General features: G+C 39.0%; 2 protein-coding genes across 7 annotated transcripts in view; one reads left to right on the top strand and one right to left on the bottom strand.

Annotated features, from left to right (window-relative positions):
• Tut4 (terminal uridylyl transferase 4) overlaps window positions 1-3,576 on the top strand; it is a 107,418-nt gene extending 103,842 nt beyond the window's left edge. For 3 of the 6 annotated variants that reach the window (XM_076934501.1, XM_076934500.1, XM_076934499.1), the window contains exons 29-30: window positions 1,774-1,929; window positions 2,881-3,576. In XM_076934501.1, coding sequence (XP_076790616.1) covers window positions 1,774-1,929; window positions 2,881-2,948 — 224 coding nt within the window. In that variant the 3' untranslated portion in view covers window positions 2,949-3,576. Of the gene's footprint in view, window positions 1-1,773; window positions 1,930-2,877 lie in introns of all 6 variants that reach the window. The other 3 variants (XM_034502744.2, XM_034502743.2, XM_034502742.2) reach the window with 1 other exon arrangement.
• Window positions 3,577-8,381: 4,805 nt separating this feature from the next.
• Window positions 8,382-22,523, bottom strand: Prpf38a (pre-mRNA processing factor 38A). The gene is made up of 10 exons (XM_034503890.2): window positions 22,135-22,523; window positions 20,150-20,309; window positions 18,453-18,574; window positions 16,110-16,195; window positions 14,259-14,369; window positions 12,564-12,676; window positions 11,821-11,847; window positions 11,627-11,724; window positions 10,412-10,460; window positions 8,382-8,784 (listed from the first exon to the last, which is right to left on the bottom strand). The coding sequence occupies exons 1-10, from the start codon at window positions 22,262-22,264 to the stop codon at window positions 8,742-8,744; spliced, it is 939 nt and encodes a 312-aa protein (XP_034359781.1). The 5' UTR covers window positions 22,265-22,523; the 3' UTR covers window positions 8,382-8,741.
• Window positions 22,524-22,531: the final 8 nt, after the last annotated feature.

The raw sequence follows: 22,531 nt of genomic DNA, 5'->3' as shown, positions 1-22,531 counted from the left end.
AGATTCTGTAACTTACACTCTCCCTACGTTTTTTCCCCCATTATTGTTTGAGATGAGGTCTATATTTAGCCCTTTCTCTTCTGGAACTCATAGAGATCCATCTGCTTCTGTCTCTGGAGGGCTGGGATTAAAGGCTTGCTCTATCACACCTGGATTTCTCCATTTTTTTGAAACTATGGTGAGATAATATTGTATTATATATTTGTCTGTGAAAACTGAGCAAGGGAAATTGAGGTATATCCTTCAAAAATATTTTTTTATGCTGAAATATCATTTCTCTACTGGCCATGATACCTATTCTCATTTATTTTGCAAGCCCTGAGCCCTTAAGTTTCATCTCTCTTAATTACAATATAGCCTTTTTAACTTTGTTGACCATCCTTTTCTGATTGCTACCCCAAGAGAACTGATTGAGAGAATGCAGCAAACATACTTTTCCATTCCATAGCTCCTAGTATGAATTAAAGGTTAGGAGTGTCTTTCAGTTATTTTCTCATACATGTTACCTGAATGAGAGAAACTAGAAACATCCAGTTCGAGTGGGTATTATACTTTGAAAAATATATGCCTTAAAGATACAAACTTGACTTTTTGAGATTGTCCATAGGGAGAATATGACATGACTCACATTAAATTTTGTGCACACCGAGGCTTACACATGCTACAGTCAGAGGACAACTGTGAGGAGTCCACTTTCCCCTTCCACTGTGAAATTCTGGATTCAAGCTTAGGTTGTCAGGCTACTGGGGGAAGTACGTTTACCCATTTTGCCTGGATTCAATATATACATGTTCCATTATATTTTCCAGAGCTGTGTAAGCCACTTAATTTTTTTTTTTTTTTTTTTCGAGACAGGATTTCTCTGTGTAGCCCTGGCTGTCCTGGAACTCACTCTGTAGACCAGGCTGGCCTGGAACTCAGAAATCCTCCTGCCTCTGCCTCCCAAGTGCTGGGATTAAAGGCGTGTGCCACCACCGCCCGGCGGCGGCGCCACTTAACTTTTTAAATCATCATTTACAGCTGAGGTTCCAAAAGGAGCTATAGTAATTTTCAGAACAGATTTGAAGTATGTATGTATGTATGTATGTTTGGTTACAAAACCTAAGTTTTCAGCCATAGTACCTTAACCAGTTTTGTACAAGCTTCTTTTGTAATAGGATTCTGGCTTAGTTGATACTATCATAAGGGTAAAAATCTTAAGTTTTATAGCATTTCTCTGAAATATGTATCACCATCTACCTGACGATTTGTCTTCCTGTTGGTTGGGTCATTCTTTTATGCCAATTTGTGTGTTTTTGTTTTTGCAGTCAGGGTCTCTGTGTAGCCTTGATTGTCCTGGATTCATTATGTAGCCCAGGATGGCCTTAATCCACCTGCCTCTGCCTCAAGTGCTGGAATTAAGGGTGTTTGCCAGTGTGACCATTTCTTCTTCGGTCTTTTTCTCTGATGCTGATTCTTTTGTAGTCCCAGATTCTGAGTGCTTTCTCGTTTTCAGACTTTTATCATTCTCATCCTTCTCTAAAATGCTCCTTTTGCCTCTTTAGCCTGTCTTTTACAATTAGCCATCTTTGGTATAGCAGATATATTATTGTATATAACATGTATATAAATATTTTGAACAAATAATAATGCTTTATTCTTTAAAAGAAATTTGGTATCTGGATTTAGCATAATACACAGTTGATGTTACGTACTTATAGTATATCTCTAGAGTAAAGTAACATTTGGAATTACTATTTTAAAATGTGTTTTTCTTTTCTTTTTGGAATGCAGAGCCACGCTTTCGAGGACTAACTCCTCCAATTCCATGGGAACATGCACCACGTCCCCATTTCCCCCTTGTCCCAGCTTCGTGGCCTTATGGTTTGCATCAAAACTTCATGCATCAGGGAAATCCAAGATTTCAGCCCAAACCCTTCTACGCTCAAGGTACTGAGACAGCATACTGTATGCCAGACTATAGTCACTACTTGTTACTTAAATACTAGGTAAAAGACAATGCCCATACTTAATGCCTATTTTAATAAGAGAGCAAAGCATGTAAAAACAGCCCAAAACAGTTTAAAAGAGTAAGTTAACAGTATCCTTGTTGTCTACCTTGGCAGGTATCAGAGATTGCATCTGAATTTCATCTAAGAATTATTTATTGCCCTAGAATTTAGAAAGAAGGTGTTTTTAATTAAGGGAATGCATGTAAAATGTCACTGAGTTTTGTCTGATATAAGAAAAAATACTCTAGAAAGGAAGTGGATATCAAAGATATATAAATGATAATGCTAGATAAGGAGTTTGAATTTCATTTAGGAAAATAAAGATCTACTAAACTTTGAGTCAGATTAGTAACAGTAGTACATGAATGACACTAGATTCAATTATATTTGTCTGCTACTAATAGCTGTGGTTGAGTAATAAAGATTATAAACCACACATTTTAAGGACTAAGAACATTTTATCTAAGTTCTTCAAAATTATCGGTCTTAAGGGAGTAACCTTCCTCATCTATGAACTGCTGGACACTTGGATAGTATAAAGCAGTGGTGGTTCTCAACTTGTGGGTTGTAAACCCTTTTAAAGGACCCTTTCACATGGGTCGCCTAACACCATTAGAAAATATATATTTACATTCTAACTCTAACAATAATAAAATTACAGTTATGAAGTAGCAACGAAAATAATATGGTTGGGGTCACCACAACATAGGAAACTGTACTAAAGGGTCCTAGCAGTGGGAAAGCTGAGAACTGCTGGTATAGAATGAATGGCAGGACCATGACCATGGAAACACTGTATAACTAGTTAACAAATTTATTTTAAAGGGGTGGTGGTGGTGAGGAAGTAGACACAAACTCTTCACTCTGCTATCTGTGTTGTCTCCAGCAGAGAGATGTGCCACACGTCGCTGTAGAGAGCGTTGTCCCCACCCACCACGAGGAAATGTGTCGGAGTAATGCCAGCCCACAGCAACCAGCCAATCCTGCTGTCTCAAGGGTATCTGTACCTCAGTATCAGTTAAACTCAGCAGAAAAAGTGACATTTAGGGAAAGCAAAACAAATCAGGTCCTGATTTAAAATTTTAACACACATTTAGATAGCTTATTTAAATTCTAAGACTGTTTTTAAACACTGTATTATTTGTATATAAATATGAACTATAGTTTTTACTGGTATCACTAAATTGAGTGATACAAATTTCATCTATTTTATTACCCTATTTTTAAGGGAATTTTATGTTTTGTTTAACCTTGATGAATTGTATAAAGAGAGAATTTAAAAAAATTACATTCTTTATTTTCTATTAGCTGTATTCATACTTTGGTTGCTTCAGACTTTATATATATTGTTCTTAAGGACTAGGAAAGGATTTCATGTGTTTTAAATTTGTCACTTCTATTCTTTACAGAACCTTGTAGTGCCAAAAACTTTTTAAAAGGTTAAAAAAAATAAAATTACAACATAAAGATTCAAAATTTTTTTCTTTTACATACTTGTATATTGAATATATTCAAACTTGAATGGAAAGTTGCTTTTGTCTGTATTTGAAGTTCTATTTTAAGTTAATAAATCTTTTTGACAAGAGTCAAATTTGGTTAATTCATCTGGTGTAGATGTTAGGAATACATTGTAATAATTGAAAGAATTTACTCTCAGTGACTGTTCCAAATCACTTAGTTTTAGAGATTCAAAGATTTTTGCCTCATTTTACTGGATTTTCACAACCACTTGCATGAAGGTGATAGAAGCAAATGCTGTGTCCATGTTATCATTGAAAATGAAACTGAAGAGCAGGGCGATAGAGTGAAAAGATAGGCAGTTACATGCAGAAGTTTGACTCAAAATAGATCCTTTGAGGGCCAGGTGGTAGTTGATTTACAGAGAGTTTACCAAATAAAAGTAGAGGAAGAATAATTCTTCAGTGAAGAGCTAGTATGTGCCAGAGTGGCCATTCGTAGTCCTATACTGCTACCTGAAAAGATGCTTGCCAGGATGGTGATTGTTTATCAGTGCTTGTGATCAGTCATGAGCCCCTTAGCTGCTGGGATGTATTTCAAGAAATACATCATAGGGCAATGTCACATTGTCTAAACATCAGAGTTTGCTTAAATTTAGATGATACTGTCATTCGGTTTATTTGGCTTCACATTACAATTAACAGATAAACATGAGATGTGTGCATATGGCTGCTGGTGGAACATGTACTTTTATAGTTATAAAAATATGCATTAACTATATAACTGGCAGTACAATATGTTTGATACACCAGCTTCACAAAACCTTGTAGAAGTGGTGCTAAGATCAGGACACCTCTAGTAGGAATTTTCAGCCCCATCATTACAGGCCAGGAAGTTGGTCATCAAGTAAAATGTTACTATAAAGTGTATGGTATATTGAAATTCAGACATGAAGTGGTGGTGACATATTTTTTTTTACCTTCTTTTTGCTGTGTTATTTTTGTCTCTAGTTCTCTAATTATTTTTGCCCACTGAAATTATAAATGTTTGCAAAAGCTAATAGTAGATACAAATTATTTAAGAATAGTATAATATTTTGCTGTGCTTAAATAGGAAGGAGACTGTCTGGCTCTTGACATATTTTTTATTTGAGTATCCCTGGCATATTTTCAGCCCAAAGTTAAGGACAGGTATATTTACCATCAGCTTTTCACATTACAGATTCAGTATCCTATAGATTCTTAAAAAATAGTGAAGTCAGCTCTTTTGTTACCTGACCCCCCGTACTTTTGTGTTAAAAACAAATTGGAAGCTAGGCGGTGGTGGTGCACGCCTTTAATCTCAGCACTTGGGAGGCAGAGGCAGGCAGGCGGATTTCTGAGTTCGAGGCCAGCCTGGTCTACAGAGTGAGTTCCAGGACAGCCAGGGCTACACAGAGAAACCCTGTCTCGAAAAACCAGACCAAACAAAACAAAACAAAAACAAATTGGAGCATCCTGCATTTCCATTGGAGGTCAAGGCAGAAGGATCAAGAAATTAGTCTGTCTGGCATGAAGGCTCAGAACTTTAGTCTTAGTGCTTGGGAGGCAGAGAGCTTGAGTATGAGGCCAGGCTGATATACAGAACAAGTTCCAAACTAGACAGGGCTATATAGTAAGATCTTGTCTCAAAAAATCACCAAGAAATTGAAGGTCATCCTCAACTAGAGTTTGAGGGTAGCCTGAGCTACAAAAAGACTCCCCCTACCACCCCCCACAATCTACACATACATGTATTTATTTCAATATTCAACATGGGGTTTAAGAGGATGATACTCTTTTCACTGTTCTTTCTACTTCTGTGTAATGGAGGTTTTCACTGAAACAAAATCCAAAGAAGCCTTTTCAAAAAATGTAGCAAGGAAGCATTCTAGGAGCTTTAGCCCCCCCCCCCCCTTTTTTTTTTTTTTTTTTTTTTTGTTGTTGTTGTTTTTTTTGTTTGTTTGTTTTTTTGAGACAGGGTTTCTCTGTGTAGCCCTGGCTGTCCTGGAACTCACTCTGTAGATCAGGCTGGCCTCGAACTCAGAAATCCGCCTGCCTGCCTCTGCCTCCCAAGTGCTGGGATTAAAGGTGTGCGCCACCACTGCCCGGCCCTACCCCCCCTTTCTTGACAGTAGCATAACATTTATCCAGGTTTTATATCAATGATAGTGTTCCATTCATTAATTTTGGACATAATATGCCTCTCCTTCAGAGTTTGTAAAACTCAGTAACTGAGCTGAGAAACAGAAAAATTTGTTTGTAATTTACAGAATAGCTCAGTTTTGTTTAAAAAAGCAGTTAACAGTACAAAAAAATGATCAGTCCTAGGGAACACATACTCTCTGAAAATCATAATTATTTTGTTATACAGTTTGTGTGTCATTTGATATGCAGGTGGTTTTACCTTGACCCATTATGATTATTAAAAAGCCTACTAATAAGCTGTGGTGACACATACCTTTAATCTCAGAATTCAGAGGATAGGTAGGTAGGTCTCTTTCACAGCCAGCCTGGTCTACCTACCCAATTCCAAGCCTGTGAAGCCTATCTCAAAACAGCAAAATAAAAAAATATTAACAAAATGTGTAATTTATTCAGTCTCTACATAGATATTTTTTGCTTGTCAGTAACTTTTCTCCTATAAATAAAATACATGCATAGTGATGTCAAAATAATGTTATTTGTAAATTTTATTCTGCTAGGGTGAATGGAATTGAGAAAAAGGATAAAAGTTTTTTAAATTTTTAATTGTGTCTCTGTGTTGGGAGTATATATGCATGTGTACAGGTGCCCTGAGTTTTAAAAGGTGTTCAGTCCTCTGAAGCTATAGTCTCAGGTGAGTATGAGCCACTTGAAGTAGGGACAAGGAACTGAATGCACAATTCTGCAGGAGCAGTATTCACTTCACCACTTCACGGTCTCCAGGCCCAAAGGATAAAAGTTCAAAAGGTTTTGCCCAATCACCTTCCATAAAAATTGAAACAACTGTCTTTCACACAGAAATCCTGATTTCAACATTGCTCACAAAACTAAGAACAATTATGTAAACCACTTAAGAGGCAACTTTGATTTTTCTAGCTTCATGTTTCTCTTTCTCTCTCTTTTTTTTAAGAATAAAATAGAGTTATTCAGGACATGGGGAAGGGGGGGGCGAGCATGTGCACGCAGAGGAGTAGAGGCCAGCCATGAGCATTGGGGGATGGGGGGGAAGAGGTTGTATGAATTTTAAGGAACAGGATTTCAAATTGTGGAAAGTGAAATCCAATCAAGTGTTTTAAAATCAAATTATTGGGGCTGGAACAATAGCTCAGTGGTTAAAAGTGGTTTGTTGTTCAATCGTGAGGAGTGGTGACTGGACCCCAGAATCCATGTCAGGTTACTCACAAACACCTGTAACTTAGCCAGCATCAAGGGATCCAACACTTTTCTGACCCCTGTCAGTACATATATACACTCAGACATGCACATACACACTCAAATCGTTTTTAAAAATCTCAATAACAAAATATTGCATTTTACATAACTTTCCTTTTCAAGACAGGGTTTCTCTAGGTAGCCCTGGTTGTCCTGTCTCACACTCTGTAGACCAGGCTGGCCTCAAAGATACCTACCTGGCTCTGCATCTTGAGTGCTGGGATAAAAGTCGTGTGCTACCACTGCACGCTCAGTTGATTTTTTTTCTGAAAGCCTCATTCATCACAAAGTATACATGTGTACAGTCAAGATGTAAAACGTATTCCTAAGACTATGTGATAGTCAAGTATTTAAAGCTACTATTCAAAGGCCTCATTTAAACCAGATGACAGAAATTTGTCCCAAAATCTTATCTCTGCAAATTTGTAGTTTGCCAAAATGGTCTCTAGTAGTGAACATGCCATACTCACCCTTACCTCATTTGTTTGTATTAAATACCGGATATTATGCTTCCTGCTGCCCATTGATTCAGATTCTACTGTATTGAATGATGTTTTAAAATTGGGGAAGTTTTCTCTTAAAATATTGTTGGGGGCTTTTTATTATACTTACTTCAATCTACCTTAATAGTAAAAAAATCTTTTAACAATACTGATGGTACTTGGTTAGCCTATGGCATGAGTCATGCAGCCTTATCTTTCCACCTAAGTCAATCATTTCTCCCATCTTAAAGGAGAAAAGGTAAGTACAAGCAAAAGGAGGTGTTCTAGTTAGCATCTTAATACTCTGAAGTATCAGTGCCTATGGACTTGTGTCTCTGACCTACTGATTTATTTCTCTTACCTTTGTGAATTGCTAATTCCAATATTTACTAGGTGATCTGTATTACTAGTCACAAGTATTGACATTGCCTATGGCACTGCTGTTTGGTCTTATATCTATCTACTCATATTCTCTGGGAATCTAAATCTTCCACGATTGTCAGTTCTAGCCTCGATCACTATGCTCAACTCCACTAGTCCCTATTTTCACCCATAAAGAAACACCACAGCTGTCTCAGACTTACTAAACTGAATGTGTTATTTCCATTCCTACCACAACCCTCTCACTCCCATAGCAGTCTCTTCTGTTATCTAGCAACCGAAGTCAAAACCAGAAACTGTACTCTGCTCCAGCCTGTGTTGAGATTACAGGTGTGAACCATGATACCTGGTTTGGATAAAGGATGTTAAGTGCAATCATGTTGAATTATTTAATGAACATGAATTTAAAAATTCAGAAAAAGCTTTATGTTTGAATGTAGTCTGTTCCTGCAAAACTATTAACTAGTTATCTTGCATGTTTATTACCACACTGCTGTCTGTACTTAGTGGTAAGTTAGGAATTACTATGCTTTACTAGCTGGGTGTTTATTAGAAGCAGCATAAACCAGAGGATTCTCAAAGCAATTAATCATAGAGAAAAAAACAAAACAAAGAAACAAACAAAAAACAGAGAATGAGAACTGCTTCAGGTTTAATTACAAATAAAAGGATCACATCTTTTTACTCAGGAACCTCTCCAATTCCCAGGTCCTCTTGACCCTGCTAAGTATGAATAACCATAGTTGGTTAGGCCAAAACCTGACCTTGATTTGGTCAAAAACACTCTTCAAAGCTGTTGGTTATAATCCAAAGAGATACAAAACTTAGCACCTCTGTAATACTAAAATAAAAACAAAACCCAACAAAACAAGAAGCTGATTTTGAAAAACCCAAAATACTCATAGCTGCCTGAAGAGGAGATCTTGGTCATTCCACTTAAACAGATACTCTCAGATCCACAGGAGGTCATTTGGACTAAAATCAAGATGAATCCATTACTCATTTCCTCTCCGGCTCTTCTTGTGGCTTTTCTTAGACCTGAAATGGAGCAGATGAAAATCATTCAAATAAGTAGCAAATAAGGTAGGTGTGTGTGTGTGTGTGTGTGTGTGTGTGTGTGTGTGTGTGTGTGTGTGTTTGTCTCCCACTTTTTCCTGCCCAGTGCTGGGATTACAGGTTTATCACCATACCCAGTGCAATTTTATTTTATTTGTATCTGTATGTTTTACATGACCCTGAAGATACACATATGCTTGAGTGCATATGCAGGCTGGAAGCTGTGACACTCATGTCCAGTTGACACAACCCAATCCCCTGGGAAAAAGGCATCTCAGCCAAAGATTTGTCTATAGTAGATTGGCCTTAGCCATGTCTGTGAGAGACTGTCTTGATTGAGGTGGAAGGGCCCAGCCCATTGAGGACAGCTTCATCCCAAGGTAGTTAGTTGGGTCTAGGCTTTGTAAGAAAGCTAGCCAGAAAGCAAGACAGTAAGCAGCTCTCCTCCATGGTTCCTGCTTGAGTTTTTACCCTGACTTTCCTCCATCAAGGACTGTTACCTGCAAGTACATTCTGAAAGAAATCTGTTGCTTTGGGTCATGCTACTTATCCCAGTAACAGAAACATAGAGCTTAAAACGAACCGAGTCTGGATAACCAGCCTACCTTGAGGATCCTGTCTCTACCTTTAGTGTTGGGATTCAAGGAGGTAAATCACCTGCCTGGCTTTTAAAAAGTGGTTTCTAAGGATTTGGACAGCTTTGCATAGCAAGTACTTTATCCTTTAAGCCACTTTTATCCAATCGAGGTTTTTGTTTTTGTTTTCCAGTCACTCAACTGTTAAATTTTAAAAGTTGGTTCAGTTCTTAGCATCTGCATTTGGTGGCTCACAATAACTGCAGTTCTTGGGGATTTCATACCTTTGAACTCCACTGGGATCTGCATTCACTTCAGATACACACATATATACAATTAAAAATAAAAATAAATCTTGAGCTGGGTGTAGTGGTGCATGCGTTTAATCCTAGCAGAGGTAGACAAATCTGTGTGTTCAAGGCCAGGCTGGTCTACAAAGTGAGTTCCAGGACAGCCAGGACTGTTAAACAGAGAAACCCTGTGTATGTGTGTTTTGGGGGGTGGGGGGAACTTAGATAAAGAAAAAAAAAATTGTTCTTAAAGCCAAGAACCATTGACTATAGTTCTACTGTCTAAAGCTTTAATTCTAGAAAGAAAAGCAAGGTACAAAATGAAATTGAATTCTAGGAATATTCACAGCGGAAAAAAAAAAAATCCTATTTTTGTCTTGCGGTAACTCCAAATACCCACATCGAAATAAACTCTTAGTTGTATTCGAAACACACACATACACACATACACACACATGCCAGAGGTAAACATCGAATATCTTCCTAAATCATTCTCCACTTCATTTTTTGAGACAAGGTCTCTCAAAATGAATTTGAAGCCTTAAAACTGGCTAAACTGATTGGCCAGCAAGTTCAAGGGGTCTTCCTGTCTCTCTAGCACTAAAATTTCAGGCGCACCTGGCTTTAACAGTTGGTATAGACTGAATTCTAGTCCTCATGCTTTCATGACAAGTACTTTATTTACCCAATTAGTCACCTTCCCAGCCAAGTACTAAATTCTTAAAATAGAGGTTTGGCCCATACCTTTCAGGAGACTTTGAGTGGCTTCTATGTCTGTGACTACGGTGGTGACCTAGGGAGAAAAGGTCATTGGATAAGCATTTCTGTTCTCCCACTGAGGCCACTGAAGAGGCTGGGCAGCCAGCCCTCACACTCCACAGTCACAAAGCTTCCCCTCCACTCCACACTCTCTTGCCTCACGTACCTTGCTCTTTCCCACTACCTGACCTTTAAAAGCAGGCACGGCCTGGTGCCAATATATGGCTGTCCCCATTCCATAATGGGACTCCCTAATGAAAACCCTGTCCCAGGAATGGCAAAGGCCAGCTTGAGAAAAGATACACAGCAACAACTCCCAACCCCCATGTCTCCGAGGCTGGCACCCTCTTTGATGGATTGCTAAGCACTCCCCAGTGCAGGTGACCCCTGTTCTTGGGAAAAGCACAAGACCAAACATCCTTGGGGAGATAAGCGCCATACTTTGGGGCAATCAAGCATTCCCAGACAGCTGTGGCTAGTTTGTAAAAACCTTAGTCCCTGATAGCACCATAAAGGCCAAAAGAGCTTCCCTCCCTAATTATGCGACCCCTAAACAAATGGTGTTGTGTTTGAGCAATGACTTCCCTTATCACTTTCCTTGTAACCCTAAAACCCCAGAATCTGCCTGTGTATAAATATCCCAAGCCCCTAGACACAGGACTGCAATCCTGCCCTGCGCAGTGGGAAGGGATTGCGATCCCAACAGGTTCACATTATTAAAAGACTCTTTTTGTCTCACTACATCAGATTGGCAATTCTTTGAGCTCTTCTGGGAATCCCAAGATCTGGGCATAACAGCCATTATTCTTCCCTCCCCCAGTTCCTCTCCTCTTCACATTACCTTTTGGCCTATTCTGAGGACACTACTTACTATCACAGCGCTCTGAACTGGTTGTTAGTTGTTGCAGGGAATGCAGTAATGAAATCATATATCCAAAGCAATATGGCTAACTCAATAAAATGTTAATTACCTTATGCTTTAACCTCTATTATACTGGTCCTTATTTATGCAATTTGGATAAAAAACTGAAATCCCATTTCTGTATAATGAAGCTCAGAAATGTCTAAACATTTGAATTCTATGTCCCTCTCCTTTTCTGCTAGGTAGCAGTGCAGCTTGGTATTTCATATTGCAAGAGTCTTAATGCTCCTTTTAGATTTAGTTACTAAGACAAGCAGTAAAAGGCCTGAATACTACACCTGGGGATTTAGAGCGGGATCTGTGTCGTCTGTCTCTGGATCTGCTTCGATGGCGTCGTGGACTCTTGCTCCTATGCCTTTCTCGTCGGGGAGAAGGACTATGGAAAAGAAGAGTTAGCTCAGCACCTGTTTTACAATAACCACCACCACATCCCCTTTCAAAACCATCTTGTCAGAAATGACTAAGGACCTACCTTCTTCTTTTAGGGGATCTACTCCGTCTGTGGAAAGAGGAAGAGCAGGTTAGTGTACTGGATATTGTACATTGAAAAAAAATAAAACCCCCTCATTTTTTTAAGAGGGAGAAGTCTTGGGGACTGAACACAGTGGCTGATTCTTACTTGTTCTATGTCTGAAATGTAGTATACTACTTCTAACAGTTTGACCACGCAACTTATTTTGAGCAATGATATAATAGCAAATGTGCCATAAATAGATACTGGGAAAACATTTGCATGAAAGGACCTATTGGCTCTTAAATTCTGTCAGCTCCTTCATAATTAGCCAATTTAACCTGATAAAGGACAGGAGGTGCAGGGGAGCTGCTCTAGCCATTCATATTACTGCCACTTTATTCTATCTGGGAAATACATAATCAGAAAACAGGTGAGCAAATGTAACTGAACTGTATATCAAGTCCAGCTTAATTCACTGACAAATTAAGTAAAGAAATGGTTTTTTTTGTTGTTGTTTTTGTTTTTTTTTAATGTACATAGGTGTGAGGGTATGGGATCCCCTGGAACTAGTAGTGAGCTGTCATCTGGGTGTGGGAGAATTGAACCAAGGTCTTCCAGAAGAGCAGCCAGTGCTCTTATACACTTAGCCATCTGTCCTAGCCCCAAGAAGTGGGTTTTTCTGTCTACCAATGAGGTTTTAAGGGTGACTGGTTCAGTAGTAATAGGGAAACATAAACACTGGCAAAGTGTTCTAGCTCTACCTTCTGGGAGAACGACTCCGGCTCCTCCTGTAGCGCAGTGCAGGTGAGCGCCTTGGCTTGTCCAAGTCTCGGTAGCTTCTTCGTCGGTGGTCAGGTGATGGCACTCTTTCCAGCTTGAAAGGAGATAGATGAATATTGGCTTTTGTTAAAGGCAGCCATGAAGAACATGGTTATAGTACCCTTAATATTCTGTCCAATGTACATCTCTCAAGTGACTTTACAACGATTTGATTTCATAGGTTGGTAGTTCTAGTGACAAAGAATTAAAGATCTTTTTATTTATCACCTGCCTGTGATGACTACAGTAAGAAATAATAGTGCCGATTTCCTTAGGAATGTGAAATAGATTCAAGTTCAGTACTGTTAAATGCAAAGCCATAGTGGATTGTAGTCTTTACAACATTTCCTCTAGCTCTACCAAAAGTGTGTGGTAGCAGCAGGAGCTGGGCATGGTGGTATATGCATTTAATCCCAGCTGGAGACGCTGAAGCAGGTGGATCTTAATGAATTTGAGACCATTTTGGTCTATATAGTTCCAGGACAGCCAAAGTATATACCCTATCTTGAAAAATTAAAAAAAAAAACAACAAAAAGAGAAGCAAACTCTAGCAATACACAGAGTGTTATCTACATAAAACATTTATAACTTAAGATTGTGGTAAAGATGTCAAACACCTAAGTGGAGGAAAAGAATGAAAATTAAAAAAATAATATCGCAAGGGACAGGAACAGATGTTGAGGAAAAACAATTAGATTACTGTTTTATCGATATAAAACCCAATTTGAGGTTAATCTTTTAGAGATAAGGTTTCACTGTGCAACTCTGGCTGTTCTCAAACTCAGAGAGCTCTTTACCTATTTCTGCCTCTCTGGAGGGCTCAAAATGAGAGGTGTGTGTCACAAAGGCAAGCATTTCTTGTATGTCCTTCTGGGTCTCAGTTTTTCTTATGATGTAATCGCAAATGCTTTAGAGCTATGCTAAACACTCCCACACTCTCATCATGTTAATGGCTGCTTAAATAGCATGTCAGCAATCGACCTGACTCCTTACATATTAACAGCTGAGGAGGTGGGCTGTTTTCAACCTTTCAGCACTATAATTATTAATTCTGACAAAATATGACTATGAAGCAGGTAACTTCTCTCCTTTGTGTTTTGTCCAAGTTTTTTGATAGTTACCATTCATTTACCAATTATATGGGAATATACGAAGACCTTCATGAACACACAACAGTCTTCAGAGAAAAGTCCTGTAATCCTTGCTTTACAGAAGACAAGTAGGGACTGAGTATACCTCAGGGATAGAATATGCATCTAGCATAGGTGAGACTGTGGATGCAATCCCTAACACAGGGAGAAAAATCAGGACTATTAAGACCATTCTACTACTGTGACAGGAAAGAGGTATTCAAGCCCAGGGATATTTGACACTAAAGCTCATAATTTTAGTAAGAATACAGCACTCTTATTTAGGCACAGGCCTGTGATCCTACTATTCCTGTGGCAGAACTGAAATTTCTTTCTAGCCTTATCCACACAATAGAGCTCTCCTTATCCAAAAGAACCCCAAAAGTAATTAATTAATCCACAAAAAAAGTAAAAAGAATAGGTTATATTAACTTAAAAACTAAAGCTTAAAAAATAAAGGGCTATTTCCTTCCTTCCCAGCCCTTGAAGTTTTCCTATATACCTTACCTTCTCATCTTCCTCCTCCTCTTCCTCACTAGACTCCACATCATCCATGTCTTCTTCTAGAGCACTGACTCGAGGCTCCAGCTGCTCAGCTTCTTCCAGCACATACCGTTTCTACAGAGAACACAGTCACAGTTAAAAGTCATTGCCATTTCTTCCATATCCTGATTTCTAACACTGAGCTCTAGGGTTGATAGAAAAGCCTTGGGAACACAGCTCCGGTATATTATTAACATACCTGGAATCCATATGCTTTCTAAAGTTCCCTACAAGCATAAACAGATTGGGAAGAGAACAAGTTCATTTTCAATTGGTTCTATTTTCTGTGATCTTATACTGTAAGGTCAATGCATTGTCAACATGTTTGTCGTCAAAAATGTTAACTTCAGGGCTGGAAAGATGATTTAGCTATTAAGAACACTAGCTGCACTTGCAAAGGACCTAAGTTCAGCTGCCAATTCCCACATGGTGGCTCACTAGTTCCAAAGGACCCAATGCCCTCTTCTGGTATTCTCTGGTAGGTGAGAACTAATTGTCTTCTGACCCCTATATGACCTGACACATTCAAACACACTCAGCACTAGTAATAATTAATAAAAATAACATAAAAGCAAATGTTTTAATTTTATAAAGGCAAATTTGCTCATTTGTGTGTGTGACACAAGTACATGAGTCTCCAAATATATGTGCCAACTTACCTATGGATGGCCAGAATAGGGCTTAAGTGTCTTCTGTTGTTCTCCACTTTACTTCAATGAGACAGATTTTACCTGAGCTGGAAGCTTGCCATTTTGGCTATACTATCTGGCCAGCAAGTTCTAAGCATTTGTCTGTCTCTGCCTGCCAAGCTTTGGTTATAGGTACTTAGCAGCCATGCTTTTTACATGAGTGCTTGGAGACTTGAACTCAGGTCCTTATGTTTACAGATCAATCACTCTTAACCACTGAACCATTTCCCTAGCACTAGGCATTTTTGTTTTTCTTTGTTTGTTTTCGTTGTTGTTTGGAGGGTTTTTTTTTTTGGGGGGGGGGGGGCTTATTGTTTATTTTTGTGATGGTCTCACTATGAAGGGTTCGTTGTCCTAGAACTAGAATAGGTCCCAAGTGCTGGGACTAAAGTCCTGCACCACAATGCCTGGCACAATAAACTTTCAGTAAGGTTTAGTTCTTCGAATAATTTACAATTTTATCTGTGAGTGTGAGCACATATGCCAGATTATACATGTGAAGTCAGCGGATGATCTGGATGTCATTTCTTGCTTTCCACTTTATTTGATGCAGGTCTCTTGTTCACTGCTGTGGATGCTAGGTTAGCTGACCTGTAAGCTTCTGGCAGTTATCCCCTCTCTTGTCTTCCATCTGCCAGTAGTGGCCTGCTCACATTACTGCTGCAAGCACCAGCTCTGTGTGTGGGTTCTGAGGATATGGACTCAGGGTGTCTGACTTGTATAGCAAGTGTTTTACCCACTAAGCCATTTTCTTAGGCCTAAAGACTCTCCTTTTTCATTGCTTTATGAACAGTCATCAATTTGGATGTGAAACAAGATGATAAACAAGAAGTTTAAGGGATTGAGTGTTTTCTTTCTCATTCCTAGTGATTTTTTTTCTGTTTTATAGCCTAGCTAACCAATTTGAAAAAACAATACTCCATCTATATTTGGGATAAGACATCCTAAAGAATCTTTCCTCTCTTCATTTTCAAAGCTCACCCAAGAAACATTACTTGCTTCTCTCTCGATCCTTATCCTCTCTAAGTTTTGGACTAAGGACTTATTAAGATAACTCTTAAAGCTGCAGTATTTTAGTAAGTATTTGTGTTTATGTGGGAGGTAAGAGGTGATCTTTGTCTCATACCTGTAGCCGGGGCAAAATGATATCACAGACTCTCTCACTGTGCAGAAGCTCATAAATGAACTCATCTACATGCATCAGTACAAACTCTGGAAGAGAAAAATTATCACATGAAGCAACCTGGAAATGACTTAGTCACTCAGAGAGTAAAAGAATCATGAAATTTTATATGAAGCTCCCTACACGCCATGCCTCTTTTCTTCCTTCCTTTCTTTTGGAGACAAGAACTGATAGTGGAGCCTTGTGCTTGCTTCTAGCTAGTGCTTTGCCACTAGATTAAATCTCCAGCCTTATCACTGGGCTAAGTCCCCAACCCTATGTCTTACTTCTTTAAAAATGTTTAATAACATTTATTACTTACTTATTGTATGCCCATGCACACACTTTTGCCACAGTATATATTTAGAGGTCAGAGGAAAACTTTCCAAATCTGTCCTCTCCTACTATATGGGTCACAGGCTTACATCTAGCTTGACAGGAGCTATCACCCCAGGCAAGCCTCTTTAGAAAGAAGAGACTAAGAGATAAATGAGGCTGTTCCAGGTAGCAGAAGATGGGCTGAGAGCCCATGGTTCAATGGTAGGGCACTTGCCTTGAATGAAGTTCTAGATTCAATTCCTATCAACACCACCAAGGAGAGAGAAAGAGAGAGAGAGAAAGAAAGAGAGCGCAAAAAACAGGAGACACAAACATAAAAGTAGACTCAGATGATCTTGAATTATGTCATATAATCTTGACTAGATTAGATAACTCAAGATTATATCACAAGTTAATTTTAATAGATCACTTAATAGTAATTTCTCACATGAATCCATAATGTCCCTAAATATACTATATTTCTCTTTTAGGGGCCTGTGGTGAGATAGCTCAGTAGGTAAAAGCACTTGCTACACATACCTAATGGCCTGAGCTTGATCATTCCCTAGAACTCAGAAAAAAAACAAAACAAAACAAAAAAAAAACAAAAAAAACAAAAAAAAACAAAAAAAAAACCCAAAAAAACTAATAACTCCCAGACTTGTCTTTTGACTTCTACACGTGCACCGTTTACAATAACAATCACAATACAGACAAAACATTAAAACAAACATACTTATTTTTTATAACATAAAGTAATAATTTTTTAGACTCTCCATACTGATATTAACTTTGATACCTCTATCACCCTACTTAAAGAAAGTACTACTTGTCTACTCCTGAGTGGACAGAGATGCTGCTCAACACGTTGTCATGCACAGTGCCACCACAGAATGTATTAGATTCCACAGTTGTAGCCACCTGTTCACCATGCTGCTTCCAGTTCATAACATAACACCTGACATACTGCCATGTCTCTCTCTCTCCAATGCATACAACATATATATCAGTGAAGAAATAAATTAATAAAAGTTTAAAGTATAGTACAGATTTAGAATTACTAAGGATTTTTGAGGTTTCTGGATAGAGATGCTCAACTGATACATTAGACAACCATTCTAAAATCTAAAATGCCCTGAAGCCTACAACACTCTGGCTCTAAGCCATCTAGAACTTATACCAAACTGTTAATCTTTTATATCTCAAAGAAGAAAGGTATCTCTCCACTTGAGAGTTTCTGACTATATTACTAGAAATCCCTCCTCAGCACAGGTGTATCTCTGAGGATAAGGCCAGTAACTCGGTGGCAGAACACTGAGCTCCCACGCATGCTGCCCTCCCCAGGTTCAATTCTCCAATACTATTCCCTCTCAAGACATGCATGGTAGTGCCTTCCTATAATTCCCATATTTGAGAGGCAGAGGCCAGAGAATCAAAAGTTTGAAGTTATCCTCAGCTACAGTGTTGAAGGTCAGCCTGGGCCACATGCCCTCAAAACAAGACAAAACTAAGCAAAGATGTAGCTATAAAGGAGAGACATCTCCTTGGATATGCTTAGTGTTTTTCACTGGGGTCCCTAAATGCGTAACATAGTCCACTTAGTCTACAAAATACAGCATAGCATGGAAACCATCCTAGAGAAGCAGCCTGCAGGGAAAAGAATGGGAAGCTGTAGGGATTTGGAAACTGACCTTGGGCAGGCTAAAGCAGGTTTTTATAAAGGAACCATTTTGAAGCATCTACATCTTGTAGATGGAGCATATGTGGAAAATATATCTGACCTAAGTCAGTGTTTAGCATGAAAAGCAACAGGAAAGGGAGGAAGCCATCTTCCCAAAGGGTTAAGGCCAACCACGGCTAACACTTCCAGGGAGGGAGACAGGAAATCTGGTGGAAGACAGCAATAATGCACATGCAAAGGAGAGTTTAGTGCACGTGGGAATGAGCAGGCAGGCTGGGGAAGGACAGACTAGACACTTGCCATCATACCTCCATTTCGGTTCTGGCTCTTGATTTTTCGATAGTCATTGTACAAAGGCTCCAAGTATTTGTAGCAGTCAATTGCAGTTCCTGTCAGCCTCATGTAAAGTGCCCCCAACATCCGGACATACCTACCAGAGAAAGACAGGGAAATAACAGGCCATCCCAAGACTTCCTTGGTTGACAACTGGCTTTTTTCATGACAACAGTCAGTAAAAATGTGTACTGTTTTTCTCTTGTTATCAGATAAAAAGCTGTAATTCTGAAGGTATCGTGGCTAAAATGTGCAGAGCTAATCAACTTCCTGCTGTACCAATCACTGGCTGTTGTGCTTGGCACAGGCTGCTCAGCCTCAGATATGTCACCTGTAAACTTCACGGAATTAGCCTAAGATTCCAAAAAGATAATACAGAAGGCATAATACACATTTTATAACAATTCCAGAACATGCATACACAGGCACAAATGTAGGGTCTGGATAAAGGTCAAAGTCATAGAGATTAAAATTCTGATTTCATAAATTACTAACTTTAGTAACAGACATTGAACTTGTTTTTTCAACCTCTAAAATGGAGACTCTGCTACCTAATGTACTGCCTTGGTGCCATAAATAAATGCAAGAAAACTATAGTGTCATGAACAGCATGAACAAGTTATGTCCTTACTAAGTTAATTTCTAATTGTCAGGTTTTTTTGGTATTATTCCTCCTCCTTCTTTATTTCATATATCCAATTCCGTACTCAAATCTCCATTTGAAACCCAAGCTTCGTTACATGAGAAGAACAGTACAGCAATGAATGTACATTCTGACAGGAATCATAGCTGAGGCCTAGAATGCAGGAGGCAGAGGATAGGGAACTGCCATAAATATAAGGACTACATTGTGAGGCAATATCTCAAAAACCAAACCAAACCAAACCAAACCAAACCAAAGCGTACTCTGAAGCCAGCTTTGCCTCACCAATTCACAATGGGGGATCAGACTCAGACCCCTGCCATGTGGACTATCCACAGGCTTTATCTCAGCCACAGGTCTAACACTCACTAGTTTTCTGACCTTAAGCAAATTCCTTACAATCTCTCTGTGCCTCAGTTTCTGTCCATGTAAACTAGGTATAGTTTTTTTTTTTTAAAGCAGTGGTGTGAAAAGCATATGAATCACTATATATGAAGCCCTTAAAACATTTCGTTTGGCACAGGATCAGCTATTATACCTGCCTCGGCATTCTTAGGGAATGGATGATATGGAACAGTAAATTATATTTACCATACATTGATAGGCTTTAAAAAAAAAAAAATCAAAGAAATTGTATGGGATTACACTCAATAGGTACCAAAGTCTAAATAAGATACAGATCTAACCTGTTAACTAACATTCTATGTTGTATGACTCCCACATCTGATGTCTACCAACATATCACTTTGATAAGATACACTGTGTATATGTGTATGTATACATATGTACATAAATATTATGTGTATATCTGTGTATGTATACATATGTACATAAATATTATGTGTGTATATTTATTTAATTTGTAAAATCCATTTGGGGGAAGGGAAAGTTAGGTCTACATAACCACAGCAGACAAAATACAAGTTCAAGGGCAAAAGCCTGTGGAAATGAGACACATAACAGTCAGTCCTACTAATAAAGCCAATTCTGAACCACTAAAATTTTTGTACTAGTTAACATTGTACTCACTTGAAATCTTCATTTTTTATGAACTCAACAATGATATCCTTCTCAGGTTGAATTTGAAGCATCTTCAAGGTTAAACACAAAAAAGGAGTTGGCTTTATGTTTCCACCATACACACCACCCACGAATTTTAACTCCATGGCTTTGTCGACTACAAGTTCAGCTGAAACAACCAAAAACAAAGTGACATACATCTTAGACATATTAAAGGCCTTAGTTTTTCTTGGTTGGAAGGTTAAATAGCTAAAAGTTTAGAGTTCCTAAATAGTCAAAATAATTTAATATTAAGAGAACAAGAGCTTATTAATAAAAATGACAGCCTTAAAAAGGAAAAACAAAAAACCCTGAACATGGTGAAGCTTTTTTCAATCCCAACACTCAGGTAGCAGAGACCAGCAGATCTCTGAGTTTGAGGCCAACCTAGTTTGCAGAGTGAGTTTCAGGACAGCCAGGGCTACATATACCTGGAACTACACCACTACAGAAAGAGATAGACCCCTTATCCAAGCCCCCATTAATTGTTTAGTCCATCAAGGATGGGTGAGATTCTTGAGTCCTCAATCTTTAAACAACAATTCATGGGGGGAAATTCCTCTTATTACTACCAGATGCTGGTTGGTGGTGGTATACAACTTTAATGCCAGAACTCGGGAGACAGAGGCAGGCACATCTCTGAGTTCTAGGCCATCCTGGTCTACAGAGTGAGTTTCAGGACAGCCAGGACTACACAGAGAGACACTGTCTAAAACAAAAAAATTCAAATAAACATTGTCCTGACTTCCAGTTGAAGATAATGAAGACAAAAAAAGGTTAAGTGATTTACATGCTCAAGAACCACAGCCAGAGTCACACCAGGTGAATTTGAAAAAGCTAGGAAACTGGATCAGACAGCTACTCTCAAGAACTTATAGGAGCCAGTGAGGTGGCTCATGGCTTTAATTCTAGGGTTGAGAAGGTGGAGGCAGATGAATCTCTGTGTGTTCAAGGCCAGCCTTGTCTACAAAGAGAGTTCCAGGCCATCCAAGGCAACATAATGAGACCCTGTCTCAGTAGAAAAAACAAAAGAACAAAACAAAAATCTAAAGGACTAGGGGCAGCAGGTCAAGAATGAAAATACATTTAAGAACAGCAAGAATTTGACTATAAGAATGATGACATTCGCCGGGCGGTGGTGGCGCACGCCTTTAATCCCGGCACTTGGGAGGCAGAGGCAGGCGGATTTCTGAGTTCGAGGCTAGCCTGGTCTACAGAGTGAGTTCCAGGACAGCCAGGACTACACAGAGAAACCCTGTCTCAAAAAAACAAAAAAAAAAAACAAAAAAAACAAAAAAAAAAAAAAAGAATGATGACATTCCTTGAACATCTTACAGAAAGCTGTATTCAAAAAGCTGTTATCCAGTCCCTGAGATAAAACAGTCTAGGACTTACCAAACTTATAAAGCCTTTGATTAACATTTTTTAAAAAGTTACTAATAAAAAAGAAAGAAAGAGAGAAGGAAGGAAGGAAGGAAGGAAGGAAAGAAAGAAAGAAAGAAAGAAAGAAAGAAAGAAAGAAAGAGTGAGTGAGTTTCTAGGACCCAGTAGCCTATCCGCTCCCCCCCCCAAAAAAAAAAAAAAACCGGAATGGCTCAAAGAACCTAAAGAAATTCTTCAGCATCAAGACCCGGTCAACCCTGCGATGGTGGTGTATTCCTCTAATTCCAACATTCGGGAGGCAGAGGTAGGAGTTCGATGACTGCCTGTTCTACAAAGCGAGTCCCAAGCCAGGGCTATTACAGAGAAACCCTGTCTCGGAAAACTGAAAAGGAAAAAAAAAAAGAAGAGAAAAAGAAAAATCGTGTTAGATTTGTCTGTGTCCTGTCTAGTACAAGTTCAGGCACAAATTAGTTTATATGAATGGTTGACATACTCTTCCCAGAGGATCTAACCTTCCTCACTCAGAAGAAAACACCGGTAGGCCGAGACGCGGGCTGAGAGCTGTCACCCACCTGTAAGTCCAAAACATTCTTCTTTCCAGTACTTTGACTCATAGATCCGCGTCCGGATGATCTTCTCCACCAGATACTGAGGGTTGGTGCCATGGATGCTGTGGGCATCCTTCACCGTACGGTTCGCCATTTTAGAACGCTTTTAATTCTATTTCCGTCGGCCTGCTTAATACGTCACACCCAGGTTTAAAAAAACAAAACAAAACAAAACAAAAAAAAAAACCCTACCAGAAGCTAAGGAAACATGAAGGAATCCCTTGGAACCGCGGAAAACCACTTGCTTTGTACCGGAAGCTGTGACGCAAAACTCTTTCTCGGAACTACGCACAACCCGCATCTGAGAGGGGTGAAGCACATTGGCGGAAGTACGTCATGAGCCCTCGGAGGGCGTGGCGAG

Source organism: Arvicanthis niloticus, chromosome 5 (genome assembly GCF_011762505.2).
Source record: "Arvicanthis niloticus isolate mArvNil1 chromosome 5, mArvNil1.pat.X, whole genome shotgun sequence".
Lineage (NCBI taxonomy): Eukaryota > Metazoa > Chordata > Mammalia > Rodentia > Muridae > Arvicanthis > Arvicanthis niloticus.
This window is presented reverse-complemented; position numbering and strand designations above follow the sequence as displayed.

Bases quoted from the DNA above. Each gene is read 5' to 3' on its own strand.
- Prpf38a (XM_034503890.2), bottom strand. From the start codon at position 22,264: ATGGCGAACCGTACGGTGAAGGATGCCCACAGCATCCATGGCACCAAC. The intron at 18,575-20,149 runs GTGAGTACAATG...TTTCTCTGGTAG, and splicing joins ATAAAAAATGAAGATTTCAA to GTATGTCCGGATGTTGGGGG. The intron at 11,848-12,563 runs GTAGAGCTAGAA...CTCTTTCCACAG, and splicing joins CGGAGTCGTTCTCCCAGAAG to ACGGAGTAGATCCCCTAAAA.